We start from the raw sequence: 23,577 nt of genomic DNA, 5'->3' as shown, positions 1-23,577 counted from the left end.
TGGCTTAACGGTTAATAGAAAGGACCCTGCCCCTGACCCCTGATCGAAATCTAAATCCAGATTCTAAATCTAGATTTATCTAAATCTAGATAAATCCAGAAATCTAAATCTAGATTCCAGCTCTGCTCCCATGGGGAGGTGGGTGGGGGAAGAAAGGATGATTTCTTAAAATTTTTTATCAGCAGATCTCAGGGTTATTTGCACTGCAGAGAAACCGCTTCCCGTGCTCTTGAGTCCAGGACTTGCCAACCCTGCTTAATCCCCAGTGCACACGTAGCCCCAGGCTCCAGTCAGGGGCTTCAGCCAAGTCCAGCCTGCAGGCGTTAGCCACACCTTCCCCTTGGTAGGGGCCGCTGGGTCACCTGGAGTCTACTGCGTCAGGACAACGCCTACCGGGGGCCGGGGCGTTACTGTGGCCTGTACTCTCAGGGGACAACCTTGGAATCTGTCCTCCCCTCCCAACTCCAGGTTAAAAACCTCAGCAGCACGTGCTGTTTGCAAAACTGCCTGCCACCGACCAGAGATCTCACTCACAAGGGGAGCCAGCATGTCAGCTGTGGTCCTGGAGAATGGAAGCCCTGGCAGGAAACTCTCTGAGGGACAGGTGAGCCAGAGTTGGCCTGGCTGCACGCTGCCCAGCGCTCAGGCAGGGGAATTTGGTCCCTAGAGGTAAAAGGTTGGAGGAATGTTGATGTTTCCTACTCCCTTAAACTCATGGAGAAATCTGAACTTATTTGAAGGTGATGAAAATGTCCGGGAAGGCAACAGGTAACACAGGTCCTCAACAGCTCTTCCCTCGGGAGGGACATCTGTCCTATGCAGCTTTCAGGGAAAGAGTGCTGTTTAGGGGTCGGGGCTTTCAGAGCTGCCCCCAATCAGCTGTGTGTCTTTGGACAAGTCACTGTCCCTCTCTGTTGCCTGCTTTCTCTTTCCTAGCCTGAAGTGGCTGGTTTGTAATGATCTGGAATGGGAGATGGGATTCTTCTAGATCTGCTTTACTGTGATACATATGAAGTGCTCTCAGCCACCTATCAACATGGCAAAATTGTAAGAAATTTGAATCCTTTTTTTCACCATTGGGAGAAAGTGAGGCTTGAGGAAGTCTCAGACTTACTCAGACCTGGGGAAAGAGAAAATTAAACAGAGAGGAAAATGAACAAGGCTTAGCCCTGGACTGGGAATGTGAGAGAACGCTAGACGTGACTTGGGATGGGAATAATGCTCAGGGTGCATTCTGTTCGGGATTTATTGACTTTCTCTTGAGGTGAAAAATCACAGAATACATTCTTTAATTGACTTATCACACTCCTAGGCTCTAGGGTTCAGACTTAAAGCCCAGCCCTGGGAGATAACATGACTTTACAGACATGTGTCATCTGCAGGATTAGTGAGAGCCATCTGGAGAACAGACAAGCTGGAGAGGAGAGCATGGTTGATATTTTATTATAGCTAGAGAGACCACAGAACTTTGGACTGGCTTTTTTTTTTTTGAGTCCAGTGAGAAAATTTTCCTTTGAAAAAGGTTTGCAGTGCTTGGTAAACAGAACTTTGTGTTGAGGAGGGATAGTATGGGTGTCAGACAGATCCCAGAACAGATCCTGTCTCTGTCATCATTTAGTTCCAGTGCCATTGGCAATGGAGGAAGTGGGACAGCATTCTGGTTAGGGAGACATGGGAGCTTAAAGCTTTATTTCTAGAATAGTTAGAAGATTGAGAACCACAGATTGTTACTCTTGATGACTGGGGGTAGAGAGGAGGGTTTAGAGCAGGCCTGGTAATACCTTTGCATTGAAAGCAGGGTGTTAAACTTTGCAAAGCTTCAGGTTTGTCCATTTGAAAAATTGGAATAAAAATACCCATACCCTTGGGTTGGGATGTGAAGTCAATGAAATAGTGTCTGTAAAGCTCTTAGCACAGTTCCTGGAGCATAGTGTCTAGCCAGAACTTATTTGTTTGCTTGACAAAATGTGTCTGGAACACTGGCAAGAGAGACAAGCATGAGTCAAGCATAGTGCTTGGTACAGCTACACCATGGAGGGATGTTGGACATGGAGTGAGGAGGTGTGGGCTCTGTTTTTTTTGTTTACTGAAGTTGTGTAGTGGGGAAGTCACCTAACTAGGAGGAGGAAGCTCAGTTTGGTATCTGTAAAACTGGGGTGGTGGTGGGGAGGGTGGTTTGGACTAGAATAGTCTTTAGAATTCCTGACAGTCTGCAAAAAAGACTTGGTTTATGCCTTCTAGAATCTCCTGACCCAGATGAATAGCCCTGCTGGACGTTATTCTGATACAAGGCTGGAGAGCATGTGATAGGTTATGTGATCTACACATACAACAGGCATGACAACCCTGCAATAGATGTTTGGCTCATTCATTCACCCAGGAGACTTATTGTGCCCCTACTATGTGCCAGGCACAGCAGAGTTTCTGTGCTGGTAAAACCTATTCTAGTGGGTAAGAAAAACAATACAAAAACGAATGAGATGGACATGAATTTCATGTAGAGAAAAGAGCTGTGAAGAAAAATAGAATGGGGCAGTGGAATACAAGATGAGGGAAACTCAGAAATCAGAGCTCTAAATGGTGAAACCAGGGTTCAAACACAGATCTCACTTCCAACTCCCTGGGGCACCCCTCTCCCACACTGCCTCCTCCTGCAGAGACACCCTGGAATATAGAGCTATAGCGTGTCCATGAAAGGATGTCCACATCTTGGTTTTGGTTGTCTTCCACTGTGGACGTCTATGCATATAATCCCACATGCAAATAGAAACCTCCTACCATGGCTCCAAAAAACACTAAGATCAAAAGGAATACCTAGCTAAATTTTGTTCCTAATTTTCAAAAATGCTCTTTTCCAAAGATAACAGAGTATATTTATTAGACACAACCATAGGGAATGTATTTCTCCTATTAAATGGATTGCCCGATGATCCAAATTCTTTCTCTTGGGTGTTAGTAAAGTTCATTTTCCCTGCCCTATTTCTTCCGATCTAGTTTCTGAGTTACTTCTCTACCTTTACCCACCCTGGGTGTACATATTTCTAAGTCAACTCACATGCCTTTTGAAAGCAAATAAGGTATAGATTACGAGCCAATAAAACTATATTCTGGGAGAGATTTGCCCAAAGTCCCATACGGGATGAACATAGCAAAGCTGGAATCAGGATCCACCCAAGGCCACACCATATCACAAACATCCATGAGCTTCTATTCATTTAAGTCCCCTCAAGTTTTGGAAAAAGGGAGCTGTTGACTCAGTTGGTCTGTCATTAGGAGGCAGAATACGGATTGTGGAATTGTTGGAACCATGTTCAAATCCAAGCTCTGCTACTCATTAGCTGGGTGTCTTTGGACAGTTCACTGAACCTCTGTTCCTTCACTTGCAGAGTCTGTTCCTTCACTTGCAAAATAATAGCACCTACTTCATGGTGCTATTGTGAGGACTCCATGAACCGATTACATGTGAACTCTTGTTAACAGTGCTAGTTGCTGCCAATGATGGGATGTCTATTAACTATAAAAAGCACCAATATCGCTCCTGGCCTGTAGTGGGTATTCCTTCAATGGCAAGTCTTATTATTAATATGAATAACAATAAAAGTAGTACCTTATCATACGGTAAATGTGAGTTTGCAGACATATTTGGGAAAAGTCACAATTAAAAAAATATGCTGTGCATTTATCAGTGGTTTCAAAATCTTTTGTGGTTAAGAATCATCTGGGATCTTTTGAAGATGTGGGTTCCAAGAGCCTACCTCAGACACTCAAATTTAATAGGTTAGGGTGAAGCCTCGGAATCTGTTCTTGAACAAGGAATCCCCAGGTAATTTTGAAGTGGAGAAACAAGGAACACTCTTTGAAAATCTCTGATCTAGAAAGTGTATGGGGAGAAAGTGAAAGGGACAGGCATGGGTAAGAGTAGGCTGTTGAGAGAGGTATTGAATAACTGGTCTACAAGAAATAGGGAAAATAAGGGGGAGGAACTAGATGAACCCTAAAAACAGGGCCAGCTCTGCGAGTCAAGTCCTATGTGGGCATCAGAAGCCAAATAGAATGCATAGAACCTGAAGGGATTGTTCTCCTCAGCTGGGGAATACAGAGGTCTCCTGGCAGAAGTGAGACCCCAAGAGAGCTTTTGAGGCAGGCTAAGATATTTGAAAGGGGACGAGGCAGAGTGGTGCATGGCATTTGCTTTAATGAGAAGCTGAAAAGACAAGGGAGAAAACCCGTTTGCTGGCAAGGTGGTTCCTGTGGGCGGGCCTCTGGAGATGAGGTCTCAAGATACTCCTGTATATCAGAAAGAGATATTTTATCCTGCTGGCCATGGGAAGCCTTTGAAGAATTCTGAGTAGAAGGAGGACACAAGCAAAAGTCTCTTAGGGCCAGATCAATATAGATCACTAAAAGCTGGATTAGCATGGTAGCAGTAGGAACAAAAGGAGGACATAACCCCAAGGGTCATTTCTGGAGAAGGTCAGATTGGACTCGGACCTACAGGAGCAGGAAGGTGGTAGTGATTTCTGGTGGTGTCTGTTGAGGTCTATCTGGAATGTGTAACTTTTCTTGGAGGCCAACATAAGAGAATGTTGCCAATTGAACCAGAAATGGAAATCTTTCATCTTTTCGAGGAAACCAGAAAGGACTAAGGGCTTAACATTCTCTGGAAGGAAGAAGACTAACGTCAGAGACTCCTCTGCATATCTCTGGCAGGGTTTAAAAGAGGGAGAGGCAGGACGAAGTCCTGCAAGAAGAAGCTGTGAGTGGTGGAAATAGGCTGGGGTCAGATGATGTGAGGTCCTACCCTGGCTCCATTGCTGACTGTATAACTGTGGACAATTACTTACCTTCCCTAAGGCTTCATTTTATTGTCAATAAAAGCTGACACTTGGTGGATAGTAAAGCCTCCTAAATTGTATCAAAATTAAATGAGATAATCCAAATCAAGTGCTTATTATAATGCCTGGGATATTACAGGCTCTTAAGAAATGATAGATTAACTATACTGGAATTTTTTAAAAAGAAAAAGCTTTTTTTTCAAGAAAGAGAAAATCACGGTCCATTTAGGGATGTAGAATAGTTCAATCTTCGAGTCATGTGAAGTTCCATCTAATTACACCTGCTGATAATTTTGGTTCTTGCCCCCCACCTCTGTTTTGGGTGCGGTTCTGTGAAAATCTGAACTTTCTGAATGAGAAGAATTTCATCCTAGGGGCCATCAATTTTCATGCAAGGCTTATTATGCTGAGTCACTGGGAGAGCCGTCTAACACAGCCTTCTTACTGAGCTGATATAACATCTATTCCACTGATTTCATCAGCTTTCTTACAAGAGAGTAATTGTTCTGCATGGGTTTTTCTTCCTAGTTTTAGGTGTATACTGTTGATTTGTGGGCACGTACGGAGCTTTATATATTACTGTAAAACTTAACTATACAATTTTTAAAGTTTGCCGCAAACCCTGCAATACCAATCCTAATCCCACCTTAGTTTGCTGTCACATGCATGTAGAAAGTGCTAGATCCTTGTCATACTTTGCTTTGTAGTGTAGGATGTCCATCTTCCAATAGATTATTTGTATTACTTTTATGTACTTTGTGACTTTAATTGGATAACTTGGATCCCGGCATACAGAACAATGTTTCCTGAGTGTGATGCTTTCTTGAGATCTTTGCCAAAGGCCAAGAAGTAATTCTTGTGTATATATATTTCCTTCATTTTTATATGTAAACTGTTTTATCTTTTAAGTTTTTTTTCATTATGTGAATACTGCTTTGACAGAGCTTATGATTACCAAGATTTTCCAGATGAGGAAACTTAGAAGGTCAAGCTATCTGCCTAGACTGTTTGAGCTGGTAACTGGAAGACAGAGAATTTCAACCCAGGTCTTTGGTCTCAAACACCCATTTTTAGTACATTCCACACCATATTTTTCATTGTTTTCCTGAATACTTTTTGAACTGTATTATACTACCTCTAAGGATCTTTGTGTGGTTTATGTGTCTATTAAGCCAAATATTGAGCTCCTGAAGGATGGGGCATTGTCTTACTCACTTTTGGATCTCAGGGCCCTAATAGTGTCCAGCACTTGGCAGGTGCTCATTAAAAGGTCTTGAAGCTATAGGATGACTGGTGATGTCAGTAAATAATTAAAGGTTTCTAAAATTGAATACTGACCTAAGAACATTATTGAAAATATCACTTCCCTTGACTTCCTTATTTTCCATCAGAAATTATATATTTCTATGTAGAATATATGTAGCTTACTGTATTCTAAGCCTTGACTAGAAGAGAGAGTTCATGCCAGCCTCTTCCTTGGAGGTTTCATAGAAAAGCATTTTAACCAAGAACATTTCATCTTTTAGGAAACAAGCTATATTGAAGACAACTCCAGTCAAAATGGTGCCATATCACTGATCTTCTCACTCAAAGAAGAAGTTGGTGCCCTGGCCAAAGTCTTGCGCTTATTTGAGGTAATTTCCATGCCATTCCATTTCAATCTTGGGTAATGCATAGCAGACTTCTGGGCTGTTTTCTAATAAAATGCAGCAAGAGGAACATGGGATCCGGAACTGGAAGAATTCATTTTCAGCTCAGACGCTGGCATTAACCAACTGTGTGACTTTAGTGAAGCCTTCCATTCTATCTGGGCTGCTCTCTATTCATAATCGGAATCATTCAGAATCACTGGTTACATGCACAGAAAGCTGGCCCTGGTTTCAGACTTTTTTTTTTATCAAGCTCTCCCTGAATTAGTTACTATCTTCTCAGTGCTCCCAAAGCACTTTATTTTTAACTATAGTACTTATCTGCCTTGTTATATATATACATTTTCTGTCTGGGCCTGTTTTTTCAGGAAAGGAATCTTAGCTCAGTCAGCCTTATATCCTCTATAGACCAGTTTTATACATATTTAATGTTCAATTAAGAATGAAATTAAATTTAATAGAAGCAAAGCAAATTAAGCTTCATTCTTTTTGGTCCTGGATTTTAGGAAGGAATATCTTTGAACCAATTAATTTTTACCCCAAGTTCTTTAATAAAATTATATCTCATGGTGTGCCTGTGTAGCATAGTCGGTTAAGCATCTGACTCTTGGTTTTAGTTGGGGTCCTGATCTCAGGGTTGTGAGATGGCATCCCAGGTTGGGCTCAGGGCAGAGTCTGCTTGGGTTTCTCTCTCCTCCCTCTGATCTCTCCCCCACCTCCTGCTCATGCATGTTCTCTCTCTCCCTCTCTCTCTCAAATAAATAAATAAATCTTTTTAAAAAATTGTATCTGGTGACTGAATACATAAATCAATGGAGAAAAGACACATCTCCCATGCAGAAGAGTTCTAAATAATTTAAGTAGATATTCTATACTCAAAGAAGAGCATCACTCCCCACTCTTTAAGTATGGATGGCACAGCATGACTTTTTTCCAAACAGGATAGGATGGAAAGGGGGTGGAGACCCCAACAAACAGTAGTTCAGCCAGGCAATGAAGGTCAATATCAACAGTGATGACTCACGTAAGAAGATGAACCCTCAATATGACTTGATGAAAATGGTATTTTACCTTCATGGTCTTCCTCCCCTGAAACCATAATCCCAGTCTAGTTATGAGAAAAACAGCAGACAAGTTCCAATTAAGGGACATTCCACAAATTCCTTAAAATCCCATATTCCTTAAAACTATGACTATCAAGATCATCAAAAACAAGAAGTGTCTGAGGAATTGTCACAGTCAAGGGAAGAGCTTAAAGGGATATAACATCTAAATGTAATGTGGGTCTAGAATGGGATCCTAGTACAGAAAAAGGACATTAGATATGAACTAAAAAAAATTCAAGTATAGGATGGTCTTTATTTTCTGAAAATGCATCAATATTAGTGCATTAATTATAACCTATATTCCATACTAACATAAGATGTTAGTAATAGGGAAACTGGGTGCAGAGTATATGGAAATTTTTCATACTATCCTCTTAATTTCTCTGTAAATCTAAAATCTATTTAAAAAATAAAGTCTGTTTTTAAAAATGTTGAACTTGGCTTTCCAAAGGAGGTGGGGGTGGGTAGGGGAATGTTTGCCTGAATGAGAGCAAACAGTGAGCACAGAGAAGAGAGACAGAGGACTCTCTGAACAAGGAACTATTCAGAAGGAAGAATGTATCTGTAAGACGCTCCTATGAAACATCTTAGCCTTTGTATTATACAGTTAATCAGCATTTTCCCCTTGAGAGGTCAGGACTTAATCAGTTAATAAATTAAATAATAGTAAATTAACAGGATGTTTTCAACCTAATAAATAAACCACAAGTAACTAAATTACCAGGACTAGATAAAATGCACCCAGAGTGTGTGTGTGTGTGTGTGTGTGTGTGTGTGTGTGTGTGTATACTCTGGGTGAACATTTTTAAAAGCATTATTCAAAACTCAACTGCTCTGGTCAGTAAGTGGCATTTTTATACACATTCACAGAGGAGGAAACAGAGGTCACTGTATCAGGATTGGTGAAGGGTTTCTTGTTAGTGTGTGTTGCATTTTTTTCCAAATATATTTCAGAAGTTGCCCTAGACCTTGAATAGAACAGCATTCCTTCTACCCTTAACAGACTGGCAAAATACAGTTAAGTTACATTTATTCGAAGTGTTGAGGGATGATAGGAAATCGAATTCTAGTGTCTGCAGAACCATAGTACCTGATAAAGCAGGCACAGAGGATCCTTGATTTGGTCCCCATTCAACCTGGTGGAGGTGATATTACTATATTTTGTGTGAAGGAAGTGGTTCTGAAAGGCTGAGTCATTTGTTCAAGGTCACACAGCTAATGTATGCTGGTGAGGGAATTCTGAATTTGCCAGCCATGAGCTCTCTCTGGCACCCCACACCTCTGCCAGATACACTTGTCTCAGTACATCTGAATACTTCTGGAGTTTTGTTTTTTTTTTTTTTAAATACAAATGTCATGATCCCATCCTCCTATTCTTTGAGGGAAATGGATCTGTCACTAGGTACTCCATCTTTCCTTCAAATTGAAACATGTACCAAAGTTCAAGAAAAATAACTACCCATATTCCCGTCATCCACATCAGCCACTGTTAACAGTTCGACAAGTTCACTTTCATTTTCTTTCATGTACGATTATGGTTTCAAAAATTACAAATTAATGTACTGTTTCTTTAAAAAGAAACACAACTTTAAAGATGTTGCTGTAGTGCTTTCTGGTCTCCCTCAATCCTGTCATGCTGTGAACTTCCTGGCCAAGGCAGCCTTATTGTGAGTTTAGTTTATTTTTTCCTATATTTCAGTCCTTTAACACATAATAATGATATTGGCAAGTAGTGGGCTGTGCTTGCTGTTCTGCAGCCTCTGAGTGTCAGTTCAGTAGATCTGTCAAGAACACGGACTCTGGAGAGACAGATGTGGCTTTGGGAAAATCGTTGACTTCTCTGTACTTCAGTTCCTCTTAATAATAATCTCATCAGTTTCAAAGGGTAGTTCTTTTTTTTTTTTTAAGATTTTATTTATTTATTTGATAGATCACAAGCAGGCAGAGAGGCAGGCAGAGAGAGAGGAGGAAGCAGGCTCCCTGCTGAGCAGAGAGCCCGATGTGGGGCTCGATCCCGGGACTCCGAGATCATGACCTGAGCTCATGACCTGAGCCGAAGGCAGCGGCTTAACCCACTGAGCCACCCAGGCACCCGTCAAAGGGTAGTTCTGAGGATTAAATGACTTAATGCAGGTAAAACCCTCAGACTAGTTACACATGAGGTGTTCAGGAGGAATTGCTATGTATTTTTTTTTTCTAAATGCAGTGTCTTGAGATATATACTTGTTGATACATACAGATCAAGTTAATACCTTCTGAAGAGTAGTTCTTTTTTTTTTTTTAAAGATTTTATTTTTTTTATTTGATAGAGAGAGATCACAAGTAGGCAGAGAGGCAGGCAGAGAGAGGTGGGGGGAAGCTGGCTCCCTGCTGAGCAGAGAGCCCGATGTGGGGCTCAATCCCAGGACCTGAGATCATGACCTGAACCGAAGGCAGAAACTTTAACCCACTGAGCCACCCAGGTGCCCCTTCCTTTCCTTTTCTTCCTTCCTTCCTTTCTCCCTTCCCATCTGCCTGCCGTTCCTCCTGCTTGTGCTCTCTCTCTGGGTCAAAAACATACATACATACATAAAATATTTTAAAAAATAAATGTTTACTTTTATTTCTATGCACCACAATTTTAGAGGGTCATAGAACTTCGGGGATTCTTAAATTCCTAGCAATATGAAAAGGAGTTAAAGGATTAGGATTTTATGTCTTGAAAAGGGTAGATGAAGCAAGGAAATATTTAAAGGGCTCTTATGGGAGAAAAATACTACTTACTTTTTATTACTTTAGAGGTAAAAGGTCAAGGTATAGAAATTACAAGGAGCATATTTCAAATCAGTTAAAGGCAATGTCTCTACTGTAGAAGGGTGCCAGAAGTCATTGATTTCTAGTATTGTACTATGAAAACAGCCAGCAAAAGGCAGGGCAGAATCAAAACCAAAATGATGGTATAAATAAGCTTACTTATCCTTAATAGAGACAAAGGATACAAATCTATCCAACTCCCCCAAGATTGGCAATGGAAGGAGAACATTCCATAATGGGAGAATCACCTGTACCCTATGAATCTCTCACTGTGGTTCTATCTATGTTTAACGAGCAAGACTATCCTTTGATGGCTTGCAGCATAGCAGAGAGGCAACAGGGACATTTAACTAAACTTTAATACATGCTCAGAGTAATAAACGAAACACCAACAGTTGTGTGAACCTGGACCATCTGGCCCCCCTGGCCTGACTCCATATGGTGACAGCTTTCTTAGCCCCTAGCCACCGGGAGCACATATAGACATCCTAGCCCCTCAAACAAAACGTGGAATCTGCAGAGTGAGGGCAGATTTCTCCCAGCATGGTCAGGCTTCATTCCCTGCATGAGAGCCCTTCTTTTCCTCAGATGTTTAACACCCAAGTCACCGTCCCTTTAAGGGACGTTGTTGCCTGACGAGGGACTAGCGTCCTTGTCAGCCTCAGCTAGTAACTACATCAGAATGTAACACAATCAGTTTGGTATTTATAAGAGATATACAGAAGTACTGGTTTGCATGTGTTGGCTGAGTGGTGAGACAGTGAAGCCGTTGTTTTTGTGACTTGGGGTCAAATAATTAGAAATACATCCAAACCTCTACCGGCTAATCTGCCAACATCCCACTGTCCTCGGTTGTTCTAATTTTCAATTCTTCATGCTTTTATCGGAACATTGTCTGTAGCTTTCTATATTGTTAGCCTCTGCTAGCTCATGTCTTGCACCTTCTTGGAAAAATAGTCCCCTGAGAGTCTTTGCTGCAAGTGCCTCAGTAATGGACTATAAAATTAGATACCAGCTCCCTGGGGAGATGGCAAAGAAGAAGTCTTCCTCCCTCTGCTAGCATTACACTAATCACCTTACTATAGATTTTCTAGGGAAGGGAACAAGCAAACACATGAATATACAGAGTGCTGAGTTCATGGGTATGCTCAACTAGCATCATTTAATTGATGAGCACACGGAGGTTCTGACTAAGCAAGCTGCCGAACACTAGACACTTGGGGCCAAAACCACTTCAGAGCTTACTTTCCATTTTCCACAGTGGGCAGGGCTTTTGGAAACAAATGGAAAATACCCAGTCAATATTGGTCATATTCACTTCCTATACTCTCCCTGTCCCCAGATGACTCATGCCTTTTCCCCATTGGATGTTCAGTGAGCTCAATCTCTCTCATTTATGCATTCAGTTAATATTTTTTGAGTATCTACTGTTATCAGACCCTATAAGGTGCTGGGGAGACTGGGGTGAGTCATATAGCCATTCTCTGTCCCTACAAAAATGAGAGAAGCTCAGGGTTCCATGAGGCAGTGTTGGCCAGGGAAGATTTTTTGCAGATGCAGTGGTTAAGCTGAAACCTGAAAGGGGTGACCAGGAGAGAGGAAGGGAAAACTTAATTCCAGAACAAAGAAACAAATAACTTGAAGGGAGAGAATAAACAAGTGGTCAGGTAACAGAATCCTCATAGCCTTTCTGTCTGCCAACCTCAGCGTTTCTGGGGACTGAGTCTGGGTTGCAAAAGGTGGGGGGACATCTAGGCTCGTGTGTCATGTTTACTACCTGAAGTTTGGACTTTAAGGTCCTGCCTGTGACCCCTGAGCCTGGAGAGCGGGACGGGATCTAGAATGAATCACGAGGGCTGTCTTTACCCCTCTGGCCATAAGTCCGGAGCAGTCGTGAGCAGTACAAGTGTTTACAGGAACATTGCTGCTTTAATCAAAATAAAAAGAGCTTTGAGCTCCAGTGGAGGAAAAAAAAAAATCTTACAACACAGATGACTTTTAAAATATTCTTTCAAGGGACACCTGGGTGGCTCAGTTGATTAAGCCACTGCCTTCAGCTCAGGTCATGATCTCAGGGTCCTGGGATTGAGTCCCACATTGGGCTCCTTGCTCAGCAGGGAACCTGCTTCTCTCTGTGCCTCTGCCTGCCATCTGCCTGCTTGTGCATGCTCGCTCTCCCTCTCTCTCTCTCTCTCTATGAAAAATAAATAAATAAATAAATAAATAAATAAATAAAATCCTTAAAAAAATATATTCTTTCAAGCCCCCAGTATTTATCATGATAGAAAGAACACCCATGCAACTCACCCCCTGCTTAAGAAATGAAACATTGCATGAGTGGTCCAAGTCCCTGGATACCCTTCTCCATGAGCTTCCTCCTCAGATGTAGCTACTAATCTGAATTCAATGTTACTCCACATATCATTTTAGCCTTTGCTATATTTAGTTACCCATTAGCAATGCATGGCCTAGTTTTGCAAGCTTTGACTCTTTGTAAAATTGGAATCGTATTTTAACAGTTCATTTGTAGTTTCTTTCTTTCTTTCTTTCTTTCTTTCTTTCTTTCTTTCTTTCTTTCTTTCTTTCTTTTTTAAGATTTTATTTATTTATTTGACAGAGATCACAAGTAGGCAGAGGCAGGCAGAGAGAGAGAGAGGGAAGCTGACTCCCTGCTGAGCAGAGAGTCTGATGCGAGGCTCGATCCCAGGACCCTTGGATCATGACCTGAGCCAAAGGCAGAGGCTTTAACCCACTGAGCCACCCAGGCGCCCCTGTAGTTTCTTTCTTGATGACAGAGTGGCGAATGTTGCTTTGGAGATTTGCTCAAGTCCATAGTGCTCGGGCTCATTTATTCTCCCCCCTGCACATTCATGGTATGACTATACTTGATCCTCTCCTGTTGGTGGACATTTAGGTTGCCTTCATTATTTACCCGTACAGATGGTGATGCATTTAATTTTCTGTACAGGTCAGGTGACTATGTATTGACTAGAAGAACCTCAGGTTGAAAACTGGCACTGTTTTTAGCTGCAAAACCCTTCAGAGGTGGACATATTTGGGAAATAGCAACACAGAGCTTATGGTTTGAACTTTTCTGATGAAGTTCAATCTCACATGGTGAAAATTGAAAGACTGCCATGACCCCCCTGATGGGGTAGTGATTGCTCCTCAGGAGCCCTGGACTGAAACATGTCCTTTTTCATTTTATGATCCTGTTGGCAAGAAAAGGTGTACAAAGAAGAACACGGGAACAAAAAGGCTCTACTCTCCAAAGCCTCGAAAAGAGCCTAGATTAAGCTGCTACTCCAGATCTCTCCAGAAAGGGGTCTCCTCTGAGTTCGATGCAACCCCAACCCAGTGGAGGGGAGGGCGGAGAAGAAATAATCTAACAAAGAGGGAGAAGACAGAGGGAAGAGAAGGCCCAGAGATTACAGCAGAGGTTCTTCCAGAGCAAGCAGCATCGTGTCCCAAAAGATGGTCTTCAGGGTGTGTTAATCTGGCTGACCGTCCAGCCTGAACCTGACCAAGAACTCTCCTCCAGAGCAGGGTGGGGAATAATCTGGAACCCACTCTAGAATTTAATTGTGCTGCCCATGCTTTCCTGAATGTTCTTGGTTTCCTGTTCAACCCAGTGGGTTCGGTTTCCAGATTCTTGCTCAACCAGGACTGTTCCTGGCCCTGTCCCAAGAGGAGATCAGTAAAATAAATAAGAAGCCCACCTGCATCTCCATAAAATCTCTTCTCAAATCCTTGTAACTGTCATTTCTTACCCCAAATATTCTAGGGGTCTCCAGACTGCTTCTGCTTCTGCTCTGGGCCCAGTACAGTCTATTCTTTTTTCTTATTTTTTTTTTTTTTCAAAGATGTTGCTCATTTGTTTGGCAGAGAGAGACACAACGAGAGACGGAATACAAGCAGGCAGAGGGGGAGGGAGAAGCAGGCTTCCCGCTGAGCAGGGAGCCGGATGCTGGGTTCGATCCCAGGACCCTGGGATCATGACCTGAGCTGAAGGCAGAAGCTCAACACCTGAGCCACCCAGGCGCCCCTCTACAGTCTATTATTAAAACAGCTGCCAGAGTGCTCTTTTCAAAACATGAGTCCCAAAATGTATCTTCTCTTCCTTGTTACCTATTATAGGTAACTTCTTATTACCACTCTGAGTGAAAAACCAAGTTCAGATAATGGCTGATAGGTCGTTGTCAGTTACTGTTCTTCCTCCTGTCCTGTTGTCCTCCTCCTTGCTCATTCTGCTCCAGACACTCTGGCAAGCTTGGTGTTTCTGAGTCATCTTGTGCACTGTCTTGCCCCAGGACCCTTGCACTTGCTGTTTCACTCACAGCTTGCTCTCTCATTGACTTCAGATCTGTGCTTAAATGTCACCTGTTTATTTTTTGAGCCTTTCTTGACCACACTGTTTAAAATAGCACCTCCATGGCACCCCTGGAATATCTAATACCTCTTTGGTTTGGATTTTTTCTGTTCCATCTGAAGACTGTATATTCTATTTGTTTTTCATAGTTATTGTTTATCTCCTGCTTTGAGAATGTGACCTCCAGAAGAGCATGGATTTTTCCCACTGTGTTCACTGTTGTATCCTAGCACTGGGACAGTGTTTGGCACATGGAAGGTGCTTGATTGAATGAATTATTGAAAGGTCTTGTTTACTTCAGACCAATGATTTGGGACATTATTTGTGAATGTCTTTGATTTGCCCTCGGAAACCTCTGGAAGAAGTCAGAACATAACTCTTTTAAGTTTATTCTAAGGCAACAGCGTGGAGTGGTCCAGAAGATATCCTTTTCAAGCCTCACCCCATCTGAAAATATCTTCAACTTTTTCTTCTCCTTTTTGAAACATGTTTTCAGGAAAAGCTGAGAAAAATTTAGGGTAAAGCAAATAATAAAGGGTGAAAGAACTCATAAAACATAATGTATTTTGCCTCCCAGGGAAATGTATATCCATACCAAACTGAGAGAAGCAAAGTATCATAAGTCCTTATTGGGTATCCATCAATGAAGCCAAAATGGTGTGAGGTACTTTTTCTCTTTTTCTTACTGAGCTACCAGGTAATACTATTGTCTTTATTTTAAACATAAATAAATAAAAATTCAGGATGACCAGCTAATGTATACAGAGGTGGTCAGCAGCAGAACCAGAAATTGAACTCAGATTAATTTCCAAAGCCCATCTTTCCTCCGTTGTACCATTCTCCTTTTCTTGAGGAATGAAATGGAAGAAGAAAGAATGAACCCCAAACTTGAAGATATCCAGAAGGGCAAGTCCATTTTTCACCATTGGGAATTCTGTGTATCTGCAGTTTTATTCACTACTGACCAAGACCCCTGTAGAAAGGTTTTTCTTAAGGATGGGAACAGGAAGGGATTTCTGGCCAATCCCTATTATTTTTTTTAAGATTTTATTTATTTATTTGACCGAGGGAGAGAGAGAGAGAGATCACAAGTAGGCAGAAAGGCAGGCAGAGAGAGAGGGGGAAGCAGGATCCCTGCTGAGCAGAGAGTCCAATGTGGGGCTCAATCTCAGGACCCTGAGATCATGACCTGAGCTGAAGGCAAAGGCTTAACCAACTGAGCCACCCAGGCACCCCCTGGCCAATCCTTATTAAAAGAGGCTTTTCATTTCAATTTATTTTTCTCTGAGTCCCTACACTCTCTGCTCAAGAGTCCTAATTAATTAAGTTGTTACACCGTTATCTTTTATGTGTAGATTTGCTATGGGACAAATCATGAAATTGTCCTCAAAATGTTTAGCTTTAAACTTTTCTTGCCTCCACCCAGATGTCCATGTCAATAACAGAAAAAGTTCTTTCTTTGTCCCTCACCCAAAAATATGGTGAGTATATGTGGGTCCATTTGTATATCTACTCAGACCCCTTGCTTAAAAATAAAAATTCATTTACTAAAAGGTAACTATGATCATAATCAGGTTTGAAGGTTGATTTCTAAAGTCTCTCTTAGCAACCAAGATTATTGGTATCTAAGCTGGAAAAACTCCAATAAGTAAATTGCATGCCAAACTTGAGAATTAATTTTTAACAAATTGATTCAAATGGGAAAGAAATAGCTTAGAGAGTTTGGTGGAGTGTTCTTAGCCAAAAACTTCACTCACATTTAAAAGATATATTTTTCTTTTCATTATATGTGTAATATTGTAAGTCTTTTGACAAACAAATAGAAGTTGTACATAATCTCATAATAACTCATTTTGATGCATTTTATTCTAGTCTTCTTTCTTTTTTTTTTTTTTCTTTCCTTCTCTCTTTCTTCCTTTTTTTTTGACCTGGGGCATAATTTTTTTAAAAACATGTTATAGTTATCACATACTTAAATTCATCATAAGTATTTTCCCAAGTGGTTGTCATTGTAACCATTTAAGAAGCAATGTTAATTTTTCTTTGTAAAAGTCTAAGTGTTGTTTTTAGAAAAGTTGAACTATGATGAAAACAATAGAAAGAAACAAAAATCATCTGTAGGCCCATTGTCTATAGACTACTATTGTTAACATATTTTAGAGTGATTACTGATACTGCTTTAAGCATTTTTTTTAAAGATATTATTTACTGGGACCCCTGGGTGGCTCAGTCAGTTAAGAGTCTGCCTTCAGCTCCAGTCATGATTCCAGGGTCCTGGGATTGAGTCCTGCATGGGGCTCCCTTACTCAGCGAGGATCCTTTTTCTCCCTCTTCCTGCCGCTCCCCCTGCTTGTGCTCTCTCTTTCTCTGACCGAATAAATAAATAAAATCTTTAATTTTAAGTATATGTGATATATAACTATATTATACATAATACCATTGTAGATCATATGTAATTACATTATATATAATTTACATATATATATAAATAAAATCTTTTATTTATTTGGTCAGAGAGAGAGAGCAAGAGAGAGAGAGCATGAGTTGGGTAAGGGGTTGAGGGGCAGAGGAAGTTTTTTTTTTAATTGAAGTATAATTGACATACAACAGTCTATCAGTTTCTGATGTACATCATAGTGATTTGATATTTTTATACATTACAAAATTATCTCCACCATAAGTCTAGTTATCATCTGTCACCACACAGTTATTACAGTAATATTGACTAATTCCCTATGCTGTACATTACATGCCCATGACTTATTATTTTGTAATTAGAAGCTAATTCCTAATCCTAGGAATTGGGGGACAGGAGAAATAAGTGAAGGGGATTAACGGGTGGAAGCTTCTAATTTTCTAAACATTTTGTATCATATTGATTGATTTGTGAATGTTATTTGCTTTTCAAAAGCAGCATAATCTCCACGAGTGATTCCACTATAATTTTCCTAATTGTTCCCCTATTGTGGGGAGTTTGGTTAAGTTATGAATTTTGGTGAATTTTTTTCCCCATAAGTTTGATCTCCAGCCTTATAAAAACTGAGTCATGGGGCCTATGTTGTTTTATGGCTATTCCTAAAGTGAGAGTCTTCTCTCTGGAAGTGCTTTTGTGGAGGGCGGAAGGTTGGTGTTGAACACAACAGCCTATAGTCAGTCTTCAAGACCTTTCTCCAGCTCCCACCTTTCTCACCCCTTCCATCAACCTGCTCTATTCTTGCAAACAAGCATGCTGGAGATGTGTCCACTCTTGGTTCTTGGCTTTGCTGTATTTTCTGCTTTATACAAGGCAGGAACAGGTTATCTCTTCTTTTAAACTTTCAACCTGGGCAAATAGTAGGTGGAGCTTCTCTTTCTTTCTGAGCCAAGAAGGATGACATTGCTCTTTGCTTTGTTTAGGGAGTTACCTCTGTTTGTCTGGAAAGCTTCAGAGCAACTGCTATCTCTCTGGTCTTCCCTCCTCCACACACTCTCTCTCTCTCTAGGTGGGACCCTCACATTGGGCTTCCTGGCCATCACTGTCCAGGCTGGATTCTTTTAAGCTGGTGCCCAGCAACAATGGCTCTATCATGTGCCCTCAGATTATGAGGAAGAAAGTACAGTAAGAGTACATGTGTGGGGTTACTTATTGGTTTGCCATACCCAGAACTTTTTGTTTTTGTGCTTTGCACACTAGTAATAATAATGATAAAAGCTGATATTTGCAGAATTCTCACGATATCCCTGGCAGGAAGGCAGGGTGGGTCAGAACACCAATGACTCTCCAGCCACTTCTGGAAAAGCATCATCATCTCTGATTTCACATTTTACAACTCCCTTAACCTACTCAAAGCCTTTTTCGGAAGGCCATGGAACGTAATTCTAAACTGTGAGGTGATAATCAAAACAAAAAGTGTCATCATTGTAATTCTTCATGTTTTCTCTTCAACCACATGCCTTTAACAATCAAGGATAAAGATATACTTCTTAGGGCACCTGGGTGCCTCAGTTGGTTAAGTGTCCTACTCTTGATTTTGGCTCAGGTCATGATCCTCAGGGTCATGAGATTGAGTCCCGCATCAGGCTCCACGCTGGTGTGGAGCTAGCTTGGGATTTTCTCTCTCCCTTACCCTCTGCCTCCCCACCCTCCAAAAAATATATTTCCTGAATTACAAGATAGATGAATTTCATTTTTCGGAATTATAGAATCAATCAAGTTAGATTTTTTTTTTATTTTATTCATTTAAGTGTTTGGGATAACCCCTATTATTTATTTGTTTTAAGAAAATGTAGAGCATATTCCTTGGTTTTCTTCACAAAGGACAGTCCGTCAATGAAATTAGACTTTCCGAATAAGAAGCAGATGACTACCATGCATTTAAATTTGAGGATCAGGTTACATAAATGACTTTTTCTTTTTCATGACAAAACTGATAATAAATAAAACATGATAGTCAAAGACATGGAAGTTGAGTAGCTTTAGTGATTACTGTTTTAATAAAACCCACATGTCCATGAATGTTCCCTTCTCAATGAAGCCTCATGTGCCCACCTTATTTAGTTCTACAGTTTGTCCTCACTTCCCCCCGCCACCCCCAGGACTGCCTAGCCCCTTCACCATGCTCTGCTTGGTGTTTTTTTTTTCCCTTGGGCTTTTCCATTACAATCATTATAATACATAAATACATAATAATAATTAATATAATACATAATAATATATAATAATAAATATAAATATTATAAATAATATAAAATATAAATAATAATATAATACATAAATACATAATACATAAATCAGTTAGTTATAGTTTATGTTTGTTATTTGTCTCCCTCAATTTAAATGTAAGCTTTATAAGGGAAACGATCTTGGTCTGTTTTGCTCACTGATACATACCAACCACCTGGAAGGATGATCAGTACCTGAGAGGTACTACCTACATTTGTTGTATAACCTGAATGAAAATTAATTATATAGGGGTGCCTGGGTGGCTCAGCGGGTGAAAGCCTCTGCCTTCTGCTCAGGTCATGATCTCAGGATCCTGGGGTCGAGCCCCACATCGGGCTCTCTGCTCAGCAGGGAGCCTGCTTCCTCCTCTCTCTCTGCCTGCCTCTCTGTCTACTTGTGACCTCTGTCTGTCAAATAAATAAATAAAATCTTTAAAAAAAAAGAAAGAAAATTAATTATATAAAAATATGAAAGATAGTTATGCTACCATTTTTATACTAGCTAATTTTTACTGAGCATTTACCATGTACCTGGGGTTATGCATACACATGTCAACCAATGCTCCCAACACATTTATGAAGCAGGTATCATTAATACTGCTAAATTACAGATGGAAAAACTGAGCACTAGAAACATGAAAGCAAATTGTCTAATCTTACAATCCATAGAGAACTCTGATTTAAACCCAATAAGCCTGATTCCTGGGGAGCCTATTTAAGCTGGGCAATGTTGCTTCTGTATTATTAATTTACTGAGATATTATTATTGAGATTCCAGGGGATTTCATTTGAGAAGGAGGTTTCCCTGTGTATACATTTTTGCCAACTTCTGCCCTAGACATTTGAACCAAACCAAAATCCTAGGTTTGCAACTCTAAACCTTTAGCAGATTTCTGTAGCATTTGCACTTTTTCCTCCACCTTTTATTACTTGGTTTTGCACAGAGAAGTAAACAACTTTTGTTACTTTAAGGACTTTCTTCTACTCTTATATTTAAAAAAGTCCTATTCTTTCTCTCTCCGCATTTTATTGTGTTGTGTGTTTTGCTTTGGTTGTGTGTGTGTGTGTGTGTGTGTGTGTGTGCATGTTTAAGTAGGTTCCAGCCCCAACATGGGGCTTGAACTCACGACCCTCAGATCAAGACCTGAGCTGAAATAAAGAGCTGGATGCTTAACCAACCACCCAGGCCCCCCTCTAGTTGTGTGTGTTTTGTCTGTGTTAATTCCAGTGACTGTCCCCTTCACACTCCTACTTCTCTTTTCTAGGAGAATGATATAAACCTGACCCACATTGAATCCAGACCTTCACGCCTAAAGAAAGATGAATATGAATTTTTTACCTATCTGGATAAACGTAGCATGCCTGTCCTGGCAAACATCATCAAGATTTTGAGGCATGACATCGGTGCCACTGTCCATGAGCTTTCTCGGGATAAGACAAAAGACACAGGTAAGGAACAGAGGGATTTTGCAACACAAGCAACTTGGCATTCTCTTCAAAAAGTACTGGCAAAAGTAGTGTCTATTCTTATAGACCACTGCAGGGGACTAAGCTGGAGGAAGTATGTTAGGGACCTAAAGGAGTACCTAGCATTTTAGACATTTAATAAATATGCTTTTTTTTTTCACTTCCTTAAGATAACTATTCCTTATATTAGTAATTTTCTTTCTCTTGCTGCAATTTTATATATTCTAAATTTTAGCAATCATGAATAAAGCTGTTATGAACATTCATGTACAGGTTTTTGTGTGGGTATAAGTTTTTAACTCATTTGGGCAAATACTTAGTAGTGTGATTGCTGAAATGAACTGTTTTCTTTTTTCCTCAATAATCAAAACACTTTGTTCTACTATTAAAGTTTTTTTTTTTTGCCAGAACAGTGAAGACTGGGACCTAAGAGGATTTCAAACTCTGTAGTGGAAAATAACATTTTAATTGGCAGAGATGCCTTAAAATGAGAGAAGACCCACCTCTTTGTACAGGCCATTGAAACATTTTCTAAACGATACCTGCAAAGCCTTCCTAGGAGATCTCTCTTCTCTTCCTCCCCTTGTCCTCCTGTGGCTGCTACCAAGACGGGGAAGTTTATTCCCGGATTCTGCCCCTGCAGAGCATAGAAAGCCAAGCCCAGGGGCTCGGGTCACTGAAGGGCAGGCACTTGGAATTCCTCTTGAGATCAACCGTATTTGCCTTCCTTCCCTTCCACCTCCCGAACTGCTTTGCTGATGAATGCCTTCTCTTGCTTTTCCGGCCACCTGCTCCCAACAGGAGCTGCAGGCCCTCAGGACAAAGGGCCTGCTGGATCCTGGGGCAAACTCTGCCTCTGCTTGGAGCAGGTGGAGGCTGGGCCAGCTGGGGTCCTGGGGTAGGAAATCAAAGCAATTGAGGAGCAGGCAGGCAGCTCCTTGGGGAGCCAGGGAAGACACATGTAGATCAACTGAAGGGTGGGCAGCCTGAATTGGAGGCTCAGAAAGGAAGTTCTTAATGGAAACATGCAAGAATAGTTAGAAGTCCAGATTCCAGAGCCAAGGTGCCCTACACTTGGTGTGACTTTGGGCAAATGACTGATGTTCACAATCTCCCACTGTATCAAATGGGGGGTAACAAGAGTCGGCCTCGTAGGATTAATGAAATAATACCGGTGGAGCATCGAGAACCTCGCAGATGGTGATTAAGGGTTTAATAGATGTTCTCTATTCTTACCATTACCTTCACTGTTATTATAAATCATGAGCCCAGCACAGGAGCCATGAAAAGCCAGCCTGTACACAACAACTTTTTCAGAGATTCTGAGAACTGCCAAATGACCTCAGAGGTCGTTCAGTCCAACAGACCCCTTAATTTTTCATTGTAAAAGACTGAGGCCATGACTTGCCTTAAGGCACAGAGTGAATTCTGTATGGTTACGGGTAAGCCTGTGTCAAGCACCACTCTGTACCATGCATCGTGATAGGGGCTGGGGGGGTAGAAAGGCTCAACACGACCCATTCTGAAGGTGCTCACGGGCTGACGAGTGTGAGGAGACACCCAGGTGAAATAGTCCAGGGGCAGGTGTTGTGATGAGGGCAGGTGATGGAATCTGGCAGGGGGTTGAACTTTGAACTGGGTTGACATATGACCTAGTGAAGACAACCCTGGTAAGACAAACCCTTGAAAACAACACGTGTCTCATTTCATTTATTCATGTGGTTGATCATTCCAGCCCCTACAGGCTGCCCCCATCTGAGACAGTTTCCTGACCCCAGTGTCCATGGAACAGAACAGTTGTTCAGTGTGCTAACGGTGCTAAAACAACAGTCTTGCCCCAGCAGAGAGGGGTGCCTCTTTGGGTTTCTTGGTTTTGTGACCTGGAGTCTGGGCCCAGAAACAGATCCTTCTAGGGAAAACAACCATCCCTTTGCAGAGCTGTTCTTTTCATGGGACTCAGTGCGAGAATGATTAGAGGAAGAATATCATTATGGTAGATCTGAACCTTTGGTTCTTTCACTCAACAAAAATGCCCTTTCTTTGGAGGGGCTCAGATATCAGGAGTGAGCTTGACAGCAGGTTGAAGTGGGAGAACTGAACCCCTTGAATCAATTAGGCTAAACCACTTTCCACTCCCGTTTTTAAACCATTCAAAAGGCCATGTGGGTGATAGAAAATGAAAGTTTCCAGTTTCTTAATTGCTAAAGTTCCCCACCCAAAACAGCTTAAGGGAAGGTTAATTATGGTGACATGTTAAAGAAATCCCAACCTTCTAAAATGCCTCCTGGAGAAGCTGATGTGACTTTAATAGGATTTTAATCCAGAGAGTCTTTTGAATACTTGAGGTCTATTCTCTCGCTACCCTCTCTCCTGATGACCTCAAATCCTTCTTCAACCCAACATGAAAGAGCATTAATATCTTCTATCGATCAATCTACTAATCCTTTTACCTTTCCCTTTGAGTCTTCTGCATGACGTTACGTTTAGAGGGGGATGGAAAATTCCTACATGGAGGCAGATTGCAGCCAGGAGAAGCAGACGGACAGACTGATTTGGCTAGACAGGGGTATAGGATTATCACCTTTTGAGAAATTTATCCGATTGGAATTATTTTTCCAAGAGCAAATGGACATCTGGTGGACTTTGTTCAAGCTGTG

The 23,577-nt window shown here is 41.2% G+C and overlaps 1 protein-coding gene across 1 annotated transcript in view; it reads left to right on the top strand.

Annotated features, from left to right (window-relative positions):
• Positions 1 to 415: 415 nt before the first annotated feature.
• The window catches only part of PAH (phenylalanine hydroxylase), a 66,316-nt gene continuing 43,154 nt past the window's right edge, over positions 416 to 23,577 (top strand). Inside the window, exons 1-3 of the mRNA XM_032844331.1 lie at positions 416 to 604; positions 6,362 to 6,469; positions 20,719 to 20,902. Coding sequence (XP_032700222.1) covers positions 548 to 604; positions 6,362 to 6,469; positions 20,719 to 20,902 — 349 coding nt within the window. The 5' untranslated portion in view covers positions 416 to 547. The remainder of the gene's footprint in view (positions 605 to 6,361; positions 6,470 to 20,718; positions 20,903 to 23,577) is intronic.

The sequence above is a fragment of the Lontra canadensis genome, unplaced genomic scaffold, assembly GCF_010015895.1.
Source record: "Lontra canadensis isolate GAN:19392208 unplaced genomic scaffold, GSC_riverotter_1.0 scaffold150, whole genome shotgun sequence".
In the NCBI taxonomy this organism is placed as follows: domain Eukaryota; kingdom Metazoa; phylum Chordata; class Mammalia; order Carnivora; family Mustelidae; genus Lontra; species Lontra canadensis.
This window is presented reverse-complemented; position numbering and strand designations above follow the sequence as displayed.